The sequence below is a fragment of the Quercus suber genome, unplaced genomic scaffold (genome assembly GCF_002906115.3).
Source record: "Quercus suber isolate HL8 unplaced genomic scaffold, Cork oak 2.0 scaffold_412, whole genome shotgun sequence".
NCBI lineage: Eukaryota > Viridiplantae > Streptophyta > Magnoliopsida > Fagales > Fagaceae > Quercus > Quercus suber.
Window position 1 is genome coordinate 158,097 of NW_027069863.1, and position 13,893 is coordinate 171,989.

A 13,893-nucleotide genomic window follows, 5' to 3' on the forward strand; every position below is an offset into this window, starting at 1 on the left:
ATCCTCTGATTCGATCTCCTTGAAAGATTTGTTAATTGGATTTGTGGTAATGTGATTTTGACTTGAACACAAAGTATCCTTCAATTTGGTAGAAGGATGGATCGAAGATTGTTGAAAACGGAATTACAATGAATCTCTGGCTATGAGCTTGTTAGAAATCCTTTGTTCTTCGTGTTCTTCGTGTTCTTCGTGTTCTTGGTGTGTTCTTCGTCTTCGAAGGTTTGTGGTGGAAGTTCTTCGGGGGCGGGGAGGCGTTAGAGTTTTGAAAGAACGTGAAGAACAAAGGATTTCTAACAAGCTCATAGCCAGAGATTCATTGTAATTCCGTTTTCAACAATCTTCGATCCATCCTTCTACCAAATTGAAGGATACTTTGTGTTCAAGTCAAAATCACATTACCACAAATCCAATTAACAAATCTTTCAAGGAGATCGAATCAGAGGATAACTCTTTTAATTACAGAGAATTGTACCACACATTCATCAATACAAATTCACATTTGTGACACTATTTTACTTGTTTGACTTTATTTCGAACCGAGAAATTTAGTCGTCCACAAGTATTATATATATATATATATATATGTATATATATATGATGAATTAATTCTTAATAGTCTTATGCAGGAATTGGAGTCTCAATTCTAATATACCTTAATTCCAAGCAGTGGCGAAGCCAGGATTTTGGTTTAGAGGGGGCAAAATTAAAAAACAACATTTAAAGTGAAATTAATCTAAAAAATATTAATTGACAATAATAACAAAATAAATAAACAATTATAAGAAAATAAATATATTTCATATCATTAAAATAAAAAATAAAAAATAACCAATTCATAGTTACTGCAAAATTTACAACAAAAAGTTTACAAATTGATGTGGTAAAAAATGTGATTAGCGTTATTTAAACAATATAATGAATAGATGTTTGTAATTATTTTTTGTGATTGGTAACATGTTAATTTGTAAGATATAAATAGTAAAATTTGTAACATCTCTAGCATCACTTAACAATAAAATATTGTAAAAAGTATCATTAACAGTGAAAATAATGATAGAAATTAAAAAAGAAAAAATTTTTAAAATAGGTGTCAAACATGGGACAAGACAAAAGCTTACAAAAACAGTAAAATATGTGAAAATGAGATATGATTCGACGTTTGAGAGAACTTTTTTTTTTTTTACTTTCTTTTTCCTATGTGAGAGTCATTTTCAAGTTTCAACCCATTGGAAGTCATTTTTTCCATTCTTTTTCCTATATTAGAGTCCCTTAAAATTGCATTTACAAGGAAATTTTAGGTGGAGTCAGGGGGGGCAGGTGCCCCCCCTCGCCCTCCTCTGGCTCCGCCACTAATTCCAAGTAATGGAATGGACTGGATTCATCTGTTTAGTTTTTTATAGGGAATTTTGCTATAATTTGGGTTCTCTGCTGTAACAGTATCAGTCTTTGTATTGTATATGGAGGTTGCAGCTAAAGCTGCAATATGCTGTATAGAATGATGCAGAGCTTGCTCTGCTGTCTGGTTGTTTGGCTTGTGCCAGTGTTTTTTTGTTAGACAGGGATTTATTTAAAGATTTTGAGTTTATATACGTTGCATGCATCATGTGAGCCTACATTTATAAGGTGTAATTAATTGTCATTTATGGGTATTATTTGAATGCAATTTATGGAAACTTGGAGTTGAGGGAGTGGCTAGTGGTGGTGATGGTGTGTCAATTGTTGGTGGAATGTCAAAGAAAGGTGTGGGAGAGAGAAGGGATTTGGGGGAGAAACCTGGGGGGAGTTGAAGAGAATGGTCCTCTTTTAAGTGAAAATGGGGAAGACCCAAATGAGGAAATTGGGACCATTGAGGTTCCAATTAAGGATATGGGTGTGAACAAGGAGATGGAGATGGAAGAAGGGAGCATGGATACTCAGGAAAAAGGTAAGAAGGATGGAGGTGTGGCTGAAAAAGAAGAGACAAACTTAGGCAAATTGGCATCATCATCTGGGTGGAAGAAAAGGAAAGGTACTGGCAATCTAATGCTCATTTGGGTATTGAGGCAACTTCTGTAACAAGGACTAAGAGAAAGGACAGAGTGGTAATTAATGATGAGCTTGTGTCAACAAAAAGGAAGTAGAAGAAGAGCAAGTATATTGGGGTGCAAAAGAAGAAAGACAGAGAAGTAGAAGAGCCGCTTAGCAAGGAACTGAAGTCAAACTCAAATCAGGCTAAGCCAAAGAAAGCTGTTGAAATAACAGATGCGAAGTTAAAAAAGCCCAAGTAAAAAACCAAGGTGCTTGAACATCTGTTTCTGATATGAAGACAAGTGATTAAGGAGAATGGGAAGGGGGAAGCTTCTACGGCAGTGCTTTTTGCGACCTTTGGACCAGGATCCTGTTTACCTACTAAAGCTGATCTTATCAGAATTTATGGTAAATTTGGCGAGCTAAATAAAGTGAAAACAGAGATGTTCAATGACAGTTTCTGTGCTCAGATTGGCTTTATAAGTCTTGGTGATGCCTTAGAAACCTTCAAGGAGTCACTATGAAAGAACACTTATACAAATCCCGGTTTGTATAAAAAAGAATAAATCCCCCATGTCACTTTCCACCTTCTTTATCCTACACCTGAGCATGTGAATCTGTTTCCGACTACTAAAGCTTGGAATGACCTCTTTCCATGTTGTCTTCCAGATCTCGCACATTTGTTTCTGCCTCCTAAAGATTGCAATCTCTGTAGTTCTGTACCTCTATTCCGACTATTAAAGATTGTGATGTTAGTACCTCTTTTCTCTGAGATGAGCATTTTAGTATGCACACAGACAGATATACATTGATCCTCTTTTGTGCGTGCTTTGAGTTGCAGAGGATGTAAGAGTTAGTTCTCTCACTGTAGTTTTGTCAGTAGGTATTAACTTGATTTAGGTGGGCTAGTCTTTTTAGTGTTTTAAGTAAGCTAGTTGCATTAGCGACCTTTTTATTCCCTCTTTTTCTGTCTGTCTCAGTTAGTATGGCAAGAAGCTATTTTCCAAAAATATTTCTTAATAGAAAAGTGGAGATCACATATTTGTTCCAAGTGCCAATCCCTCTATATTTGAACTTTTTTTGTGATTTGCATATTTGAATCAGAATGATCAAGAGCGACGGGCTAATTTGGAGAAATACCAAACTCTAATTAAATTATGGAAGCAGAAGTTTCCGGTGTTTGACACGGATTGGAGAAAATTTTCGGTGCATGACATGGAATGGAGTGTCTATGCTTCTTCAAGTGTAGGTATTTTTGATGTTTTTAGTTAGATTGTTGGTTTGAATTGATTTGTAATGATCAAACGTAAGTTCCCTTTTTTTTTCTTTTTTCTTTTTTAAATTTAATTTAATGATTTTGAATAAAGTTCTCATTTTTAAGAAATTTGTTGTAAATTGCTGATGGATTTGGTTCAAATCCTTTTTGTTTTGAAAAATCTTGGTCCATTTTGCAGGGCCTGGTTGAAATTTTCTTATTTTTGACACAAAGTTCGGTCGGAAAAAGACATTTAAAAGAGAAACACCCGTTTGGAATTAGTGTTATTTCTCTAATTTACGGGACAAAATGCTTAGTTTAAAGCTTCTCGAATCTCAATCCTAGAATTAGGAAGATTTATTAAGAAAGTCTAAAAAAAATTTTGTCTCTCAACTTTGGTGTCTTGCACTTGTCACAACTCACAACTCACAACTCACAACTTCTCCATATAGAAACCTTATTATATATTACTTGAGTGTTGAAAAAGGTAAAACAATAGAAAAGCCAAGTTTTTCAAACATCGTAAAGTTAACTAGCTCAAGAAGAGTGTATAGACCAATTCACCTGAGAATTTTACAATATGAATTACCATATATCATGTAGGACTATGCTTTTAACACTTGCTAAAGACTCTCTTTGTGGGGGTGGTTGGGCTTTGACATCCATCCTCAGGAGCTACTTACTTAGAATTTTGCTCACAAACTCTTGGGTTGGGCATAGTCTTCTGTATCCAAAGAAAAATGCTAACAATATCACTCATATCTAAAGGTTATCTCCGTTAGTTTTTATTTATCTAATTTTTAAATTTTAGAGTATTTATTTTAAATTTTCATTTTTTTTAAAAGTTACTTAATAACACGTAATAGTAAATTCACATGGTATGATTTAATTGGATTAATTAGCACATGTGACAGGCTTAAATGTCACTTGATGGACATATCAACACTGACATTAACACAGGGCTACCAATCAAAATAAAACCCTAATATTAGGGAAACGAATCAAAATTTTTATACATTAGGGAAAAATCAAAATGATCCCAAGTTTCAGGGTGTATTTTTACACTTTAGTCTATATCTCAAAATATTCAGCTTTAGCTAACTACCCTATTTCAATGGACTCAATTATTTAAAACTTGCTTGGGACCATTCTGTTGAACACACTCAATCGGTAGGCCAATTTGACAAGGTTTATGATCACCCTTACTCAAAAGCTTCAAATTCTTAAATTTAGCTTAACATTCCGTTTTGGTATTCCGTAGATTCCAGTAACATATTTACACGGTCTTCATCATAAGATATTTAACTTGTTGGTTTATTTTTATAAAGCAAAAATATAATTTATTTTAAAAAAAAATCTGAGACAAAAAGTTAAAAACATAAATAGTTAAAAAACTAAAGTTTTTTTCCCAAATGCATATTAAAGAGACATTTACGTGATCACATCTACCAATCGAGAGGGGCATTTATACAAACACATCAACGAAATGGTTTCTCAAAGATGATATGGCAGGGTAATACACCGAGGAGATTTCTAAACCAATGAGACTGTTGCTGGGAATGCATTTAGTCTTTATTTTTGGAAGAGCGCTCCTTCCTATGCCCCGCCAAGAATATGTGAAATCTGTATACCTCTGTTGAGTGCTGGGTTGAAGAGTACTCGTGTTTGGAATTCTGAAGTAAACGGAAACCAAGCCAAGAGTGTAACTGGAGTGAGCAGAAGCAAGCCCATGTTTGATTCATAGCCACGAGCAAGTTCCCTGACTGATCCCCAAAATCCAGCTCGTACAATTAATGGCTTACAAGCTTTTGCAATCTAAATCAAACAAAACATCAACAAATGAAAAGCTTGACTTGGAGTTGAAACACATGTTGTAATTGATTCGAGCAGATGTCCAAATAGTTAGGAATTAGTCAGACAGTGTACATGTAACACATTGAACACATGGAAATTTATTGAAGCACATGCCGAATTAGTTAGATAGGCAAGGGGTTTTAATATAAGAGTCATGTTAACGAATGCCATAAGGGCAATTATTAATGAAACATAAAAAGAAAGTTTTGACATTACTTTTATGGGAAATATAAAAAGTTGTCAACAATATTTATTGTTTTATCATTCTTCAAATNGAAACATAAAAAGAAAGTTTTGACATTACTTTTATGGGAAATATAAAAAGTTGTCAACAATATTTATTGTTTTATCATTCTTCAAATAAAATGTTTCTAAAAATAGCTCCAAAATCATAGTAACATTTCTCTTAATGTAAAGATACATCACAAACACTAATAAAAAACCATGGTAATTTTTAACTTTTAAGGGAAGGTGTGCATTTGTTTCTCAAAAAAAAAAAAAAAACATTTAGATAGGTAAGACCCAAAAGAAATAAATCATGTAATAGACAATGAGAATCGAACATGAAGTGTATAATAGGGCATTGTAATCAAGTACTAGTCATAAATGAATACTCCCTCTCTCTCTCTCTCTCTCTCTCATTAAGAACCACTTGAAATTCTCAAAGTCCTGAGAGCCTGAAACACCCAAGCACTCTTAATTCAAGAACCTACTTGAAACATCAAGATTCCCCTAATTGATGTAAGGAAGTGTGATGGATTGTATATATAGAACTAAATGGGATGTTATTTTCCTAGTACAAATTGATAGGTGGTTAGACACATCTAAAATGAACACAAAAGTTCTCAAAGAAAAGCTCTGGAGAAAATGGGCATTTGCCCTTTTGCCAAAACTTTTCAACAAAATGCCCCATATTTGAAACTATTTAGGAAAATGCCTCCGTTTTCAAACTCGAATTTCTAAAAATTGAGTTTCAATTTAAAACTCGATTTTCTAAAAATCGAGTTTCAATTTAAAACTCGATTTTTAGATAACCGAGTTATAGTGAACTAAAAATTAAAAAAAAAAAAAAAAATTTCTGGAACTCGAGTACTTTACATGGAAATCGAGTTCCAAAAAAAAAAAAAAAAAAAAAAATTTTCTTAGTTCACGTTCACTATAACTTGATGTTCCAAAAATCAAGTTTTACATTAGAAACTCGATTTTTAGAAAATCGAGTTTCAAAATAAGGGCTTTTCCCTAATTAGTTTCAGACGTGGAGCATTTTGCTAAAAAGTTTGTGAGAAATGAATAAAAGCCTATTTTGGCCAAAAAGCTCTTAAGGGTTGTTTTCAATCATATATCAAAACTAGTTATAAATAGGATACCAATTGATATTTAAACAAACTGTTTTGACTTAGCAGCCACTTGATTGGTTTGGACCAACCTAATTCCTATTGGTCTAAGCTATGTTAACTAACTAACTTCTTATCTAATTAGTTACAAGTGAGTCTCATTGGCTGTTGCACAACTAACAACTTGTAGCCTTGTAGGTGCTCCTGCATCACAAACCATATTAGAGCATCCTTAGTTGTCTTTTAATATGTTGTTATAATCCATATCGTTGATAGTGGATATTTTTGTTAGCTTTGCCCGTGGATGTAGGTATGGAGTTGGCTGAACCACATTAAATATTGTTGTCTCTTGTAAATGTTTTATTTTTTTGTTTGTGTGAATGCGCTTTCGCTAGCCCTAAATCACAATAATTGATGTTAGAGCTTTTGCTGTTGCACAACAAATGGTATTAGAGCTCAAGGTTGGATCTTGGTGAAGTTGAAGAGAAGATTATATCTAGTGCACATTTGACATTGGTTCAAGGTAGATGTACACACAAGTTTGTTTTTAGATGTGGAATCAATGATCAAATTGTTCAAGGAAAACTTGCTTGGATTAAGGTGGAGTTCCTTCAACGGAGAATGAATATTGGTTGATGAAATTTGAGTCAATGTGGAGATCTGTTGAATATTGCATCAAATTTCTAATTAGTTTTTCTTTGAGTTTCCTTGGCATAGAAGGAAAGGTTTTTCCTTAGTGTGGAAGACAAAGATTCTCTATGTCACGAAAAGAAAAATATTACTTATTGAAGAAGTAATTTTTATTCCTTGTTCATTAAGGAATAAGTTTGAAATTTTATAAATATGCATTGTTGCAAAGGGTTTGATGGCTTTTCCCCAAGGTTCCTCCTATGTGGGAAGAGGTGAAAACTCATAAAAGAACATAGTGGGTATTTGAAGAGTAGTTGGTAAATTATTTTGGGTTAAAAATTACCCATGGTTGTGTGTTGAGAGTTGTTTGTGTTGTTAGTGAGAGTTATTGGGTGTTTGGGGCTTTGGGTTTGTGGGTTTATGTTGGTGAGGTTTTGTGAGTGTTTTTTGTGAGTTATGAGTGTTGATTAATATGTTGTTATAATCCATATCGTTGATAGTGGATATTTTTGTTTGCATTACCCGTGGACGTAGGCATGGAGTTGGCCAAATCACATTAAATATTGTTCTCTTATGGATGTTTTATTTTCTTGTTAGTGTGAATATGCTTTCGCTAGCCCCAAATCGTAATAATTGATGTTAGAGCTTCCGCTATTGCACATCTTTGAAGGAAATTGTGGAGTCCAAGATATGAAGCAACATAACATATGGCCAATATGTCTGTGCTTTAAGTCCCAAAGCTCATGAAGCTCAAATTTCCTAAATTTCGAGGTAAAGATGTGATTTCCCAAATTGATAGGATATTGAACTAAATTAGTTAAAGTGTATGTTGTGTGAACATGTGTGCTAAGTCCCACAATGGGCATGTTTTGGTCAATTTGGGCTTTATAAACAACTAAAAGAAGTTTAAATTTTTCCTTGGGTCATTACTAATGATATTAGAGCCAACTTGGTAATTCCTTGTAGCTCAGGATCACTACAGCACAACATGGGCCCTGTTGAGGACATTAGGAATTTAAGTGGGGAAGAATGCAATACCCCAAATTATATGCGTATTTATATAATTGGTTTGGATTGTATGATTGTAAGTTGTGTGAGTGAGTATTGAGTCACACATCGAGTATTAAATAGGTGGATCTTGAGTAATTAGTGATTAAGAAGAGCCTTAATTGTAACTTTACTAGTCATTAAAGTGGGGTATAGTGCAAATGTGGCTAGTGTTTTTCCTCGAGTCATAACATATGGTATAAGAGCCAACTTGGTAACCTTGTTTGGGTTCAGAGACACTACACCACAACTTGAGATCTGACGAGGGTGTCATGGATTCAAGTGGGGAAGAGTGTGATTCCCCAAATTGATTGGATCTTAAATTGAATTAGTCGAGCATGTGTTGTAAAGGAGTGTGTCTTGAGTCCCATATTGGGCATATATTTGGTTGATTGGGACTTTATAAACAACTGTATGATGCCTTATTTGTGACTAGACTAGTCCTTTTAGGTGTAGTGTAGATGCTTTAAGTGGCTACACTAGTCCTTTTAGGGTATAGTGCTGATATGACTAACATTTTTCCTTGGATCGTTACTAGTTGCATCATAGCTAACTTGGTAGCATCATGTGACTTGGGCATTGCAACAAACATGGTCCCTAACGAGGTTGTTAAGAATTTAAATGGAGGAAATTGTGATACTTCAAATTATACGGAATGGATTGTATGAGTGTGTGTAACACAAATGTTGCCAAGTATTTTTCTTGGGTTGCTAAGGGTTCTTCGATGTGGACTTACAAGGCTAACCAATTTTAATTACCAAAATCCCCTTCAAGAAAGAATTCCATGGTCCTCTTTACTACATGGAACCCATCATTTGTTATCAAGACACGGGAGAATCTTTGACGACATGGGTCAGCTTCACCAAAGCCTTGGAAGTTAGGTTTGGTTTGATGGCGTACGATGATTTGATAAAGAGTCTTACCAAACTAAGGCAAGTTTCATTGGTCTTTTCATATAAAAAAGAATTCGAGGCCTTGTCTAATTGAATCAAGGGCTATCCAAAAGGCACAAGTTTAGTTTCTTTCTTAGAGGTTTTAAAGACAAAATAAGGCTTCCCTTAAGAATCCTCAGCCCTTCCTTACTCTTTGGAGTCACAAAGATACAAGAGAAGTACATCATAGTCAGCAAGAAGACTCTCAAACCTATGCGTGACCAAGGGAAACCTTCCATCCTTGCCTTCCCGCCCAAAAATGACCAGTCACTGAGCAGAGTCCCAAGATAATTAACCATCCAAAAGATCTCTCCAGCTCAAATAGAAGAAATATGTAAGAAGGATTTGTGCAACAATTACAATAACAAGTGGCATGTAGGTCTCTTCTTGATGGAGGGAAACTTAGCCCATTTCAAAGTGCACAAGATGTAGTCTATGTTGAAGAAGTGAATAAATAGGGCATATATGATGACTAGTAAATTGTTTCCTTCTTATTTCTTTAATTCTCTCCAAGTCCTTCTCATTTTCTAATGGAGATTGTGGCTTCCTTGAAGCAGTCACATTCTTTCTCTTAATGGAGATTGTAACACCCTCAAAGAAATCACTCTCAACCATTTTATCCTCACATTTTCATGCAAACCATTTTATAAATGTTAGAGATATATTAGCACATTAATTAGCATAGGCTCAAGCCTAATTCTACTTTGTATGCAAGTCAAGTCTTCTACTTGTACTAGAAGTTTATTAGTCTAAGGTTTAGTTTACTATATATATTATATATCCATGTTATGGTTCATTGTAACATAAGTTTTGTACTACACTCTTATATAATAAAGATGTAGCCCTTAATTAAGGGTTTTCTCCGTAGATGCAAGCTGTAAGGTTGCAAGCTGTAAGGTTGAACCACGTAATCATTATGTTCTTATGTTGCTATTTTATACTTTCATTTTCCGCATATATTCAAGCATATTCAACATGGAATATATCATAGCTAATATTTAACAATAAATATAACCATAGGATCCCCAAATGGCAACCTTCAAGTCATTCAACCGCGCCCACCCCCCCCCCCAAAAAAAAACAAAAAAAAGAAGAAAAAGCAAAAAAAACAAAAACTAACCCTTCCAATCGTTAAGAACCACTTGAAATACCAAATAGCCAAGCCTTAACACTCGTAATCCAAGAATTCACTTGAAACATTAGAATTACCCTAACCTTAACCGAGCTCTAAACATGATGACCTGAATTAATGTTTCCTAACCAACACTTTGGGACTATTTCCAAATGATTCCCCCTTGTAATTATTCTAATAACTAATTTGGATTGAGAGGAAGAGAGAAGGAGTAGAGTAGAGTTAGCTGAAAATTGCAATCCTAAACATGCACATCCATGTTAGCAATGGGGGAAAAAAAAAGAAATAAAAAGGCACATGGAAGGACTAAGAAGGTTTACTGACCTGGAGCAATCCCCATCCTGTTGGTACGAATGCTAGAATGCAGACTATTATGTCCTGAAGTGTCAAATGGGGAAGTGCTATTAAAGGAATGAAAACAGAAACGAATACCAAGGAAATTAGACCCGCGATAAGTCGAAACAAAAGCTGGAACTTTGCACTTAAACATCGCCTTCCAATGGACCCAACCTGTAAAAGTTCAACGAAAATTATATATACTATATTATAAAGTTTTTTCTTTTTGGTAAACATATTATAAAGTTTGGATCATAGAAGTCAAGGTTGTAGAAAATGACTATCTTGTTGCACGAAATGGTAAGTTACATAATATGTATGAGCGTCGTCGCTCTTCTTTTGCTTTTTGTTAGTTAATGTTATTATCCGGTTTACCAAAAAAAAAAAAAAAAATTCGTATAAAAAATTGTGATTAAAACATATTCTAAACACAAATAATGCTTCCACGTGAGTTAAGACCTTTGATACTTTATAGGAGTGTTAAGTTATATAAAAAATAGTCATTTAGTTAGTAAAGGTCATAATAAAATTACATATGACATAAACTCATGTTAAAATCATATCATATAAAATATATTTTATGTATAAAGACTGTATCTGTCATATTTGGTATAGTACATGTCATGTTCTATCAAAATATCAATTTTATACCTAAATAAAAATTTGTATAAAAATTGAAGCACAATTATTTACTGAGAATCTCCTATAAGCATCATATTAAAATTTGTGTAACAAGTGATGTTCTTGGGTTTACATATATGCATAATTGCTGTTATTGTTATCATTGAAATTGAAAAGGATTTCTTTATTGATTATGTAGTTATGTAGCCATTTGAATTTTCTTATATCATTACTAAAACAATTAAAACACAATTTTCTATTTAAACCCTGGAATCGTTCCTAAATTTTAAATCACATTTAATAGTTAATGGTTGTTTGTTCTGAATTTTTGCTTGGTAACTGAAAATACACAATTGGTAAGTATGTTAAAATTATAATCAAAGTTACTGTCAAGAGAAACTCTACTGCCAAAATTATTTATTTATTTTTATAAAAAAATACTACTCAATTAAAATTCAAATATCAAGAGTTTTAGAGTTTTGGAAGAAATTTCAATATTTATTTTATAGCATTTTAATAATCTATCATAATTTTTTTTCTTTGTTTTAATGACAAATGTTAGGTCTTATATGTCTTACTTGCATTATGTGGTTCAGTGTAAGAATTACAAGTATATGACATCCTTTTGCCATATGACTCATTATAAGTATGTTAAAATCATTAACCTATTTGCCTTTTAAGTGAAATTATATTACAAAAGTTTTTTTTTTTAATATAAATATTTTAAAATACTACTCCATTTATAAGTTTCTTGAAATGTAAAAGGAGTTTCATTCATATATATATTTTTTCTGTTTGGTTTTAATAATAAAAGTTAGGCCTTACATATTTTACTTGTATTATGTGGCTCAATATAAATGTTAAAATTGTATGACATCCTTTTGACATTTTACTTCTTATAAGTAATATAAAATTATTATCATAATTACTTTAATAAAAACACTATTACCAAAGTTGTAAAATGATTAAACAGTACTCTAACTAAAACTCAATTGTAAAATGTTTCAAAAAAATTAAAATAAGTTTCATATTCTTCAAGTTAAATTTCTGTTATAATCTATTATAATTATTGGTTTTTAATTAAAAAAATTGGTCTAAATGATGTGATTTAATTATGTAACTTCAAATTATTTTTTGTTTTGTTTTTTTTCTTCAATATCTAGTACTATATAATAAATGTTGTATCTCATACATTGTGTTTGTGCTAAATGACTCAACACAAATTAATATTACGAGCCTTACGATATTCTTTATCTATGTAGCACACCTTAGGCACATAAAAATCATTGACATATCTTTCCTGAAATGATATATATATATATATATATATTTTGGTTGTTGTTAGAGTCAGTATAGAAAAACTACTCGGATCAACTAAAAATCTTTAGAAATTTAACAACACTTTCACTATTTGTTTAAATTATTTTGAACATTTGCTACATTTAAAATAAAATAAAAATAAAAGTTGTGTCTAATACATCATACTTGTATTATGTGGCACAGTGTAAATGTTACACATCCTATAATGTGCTTTCACCGTTTGGAGCCCTTAATTTAAGTATATTAAAAATAATGAAAATAAATTGTTCAAAGTAAAACTCCATTACAAAAGTTTGAAGAAAGTTATAAGCTTAGAATACTACTTTAATCAAAACAATTGACCAAAAATTTTCAAAAAAATCGAAAGGAGTTACATAATATATATACTAACCTCATTACATGCGCTTTTTGCGTGGGTGAGACATTTTATTTATTTGTTTGTTTTGGATTTAGTGAAATAATGTTTAAAATAAAGTAAGATAAAGATAGTATTCTAATTTTTAAGATTTTTCTCTATGTGAAACTGTGAAAGTTGATAAAAGTTTAAAAGTCTAAAACTTAGGAACTCTTTAAAAATTAATAAATTACTTTTTTAACCAGTTTATGTGTTTAAATTTAAAATTATCTAACTAAAAAATAAGAGTATTTTAGAGAGTTTAAGAAGTTGTGTGAGAATATTTTAATACGCAAAATGATGAAATCCAAATAAGGAATCATCTTATTAGTAGTATAGATATAAAAAAAATATAATTTTGATAGAAATTTGGTCTAGCACAATGTACTTTCACCATGTATTTGAAGTAATTTTTGTTATTTTATTTTTAAAATTTCAATTATTGAAATATTTTCTTGATTTCTCATCAATAGTGCTAATATAATTATATAATTCAACCCGAGGCATGCATTTTTCAAACCTTTTATCCAAAAACAAAAACCAAATCACGAGCCATGCATTTAATAAATTTCAAACATAAAAAACTCGTTGCTGATGTGATGTGGGATCAAGGCGTTGAGCGTTCTATAATATTTTCCTCAAACAAAGAAGAAAGATATTCACCTAGGAGTCTAAAGGCTTTTGCCACTCACCTTCATCACCAAAAATATGACAATGATCACGAGCCATGAAACTCCATAAACCTGTTAATCATCTTAAATTAATTAGAATTATTATCCCAGATAATTATCATAAATATCAAATGCATTTGGAAAGAATAATATTAGAGATATAAAATATGTTACAATCCTTTCAAACTTACTAAGGTGGCAAGTTGTGGTTCCAAAAAATGTGGGTTCATAGTTAGTATCACATTTTCATACACCTTACAACTTGTCAACCCAAAAAGTTGTGGAAGCGTGAACATCAATTTACTCTTTTTGATATATATATATATATATATTGACTTTGATATATATATATATATATAT

At 32.1% G+C, this 13,893-nt stretch overlaps 1 protein-coding gene across 1 annotated transcript in view; it reads right to left on the reverse strand.

The window, feature by feature from the left end:
• Positions 1-4,651: 4,651 nt before the first annotated feature.
• Positions 4,652-13,893, reverse strand: part of LOC112031950 (callose synthase 2) — a 105,012-nt gene continuing 95,770 nt past the window's right edge. Inside the window, 4 exon segments of the mRNA XM_065761438.1 lie at positions 4,652-4,866; positions 4,868-5,077; positions 10,516-10,701; positions 13,555-13,605. Coding sequence (XP_065617510.1) covers positions 4,828-4,866; positions 4,868-5,077; positions 10,516-10,701; positions 13,555-13,605 — 486 coding nt within the window. The 3' untranslated portion in view covers positions 4,652-4,827.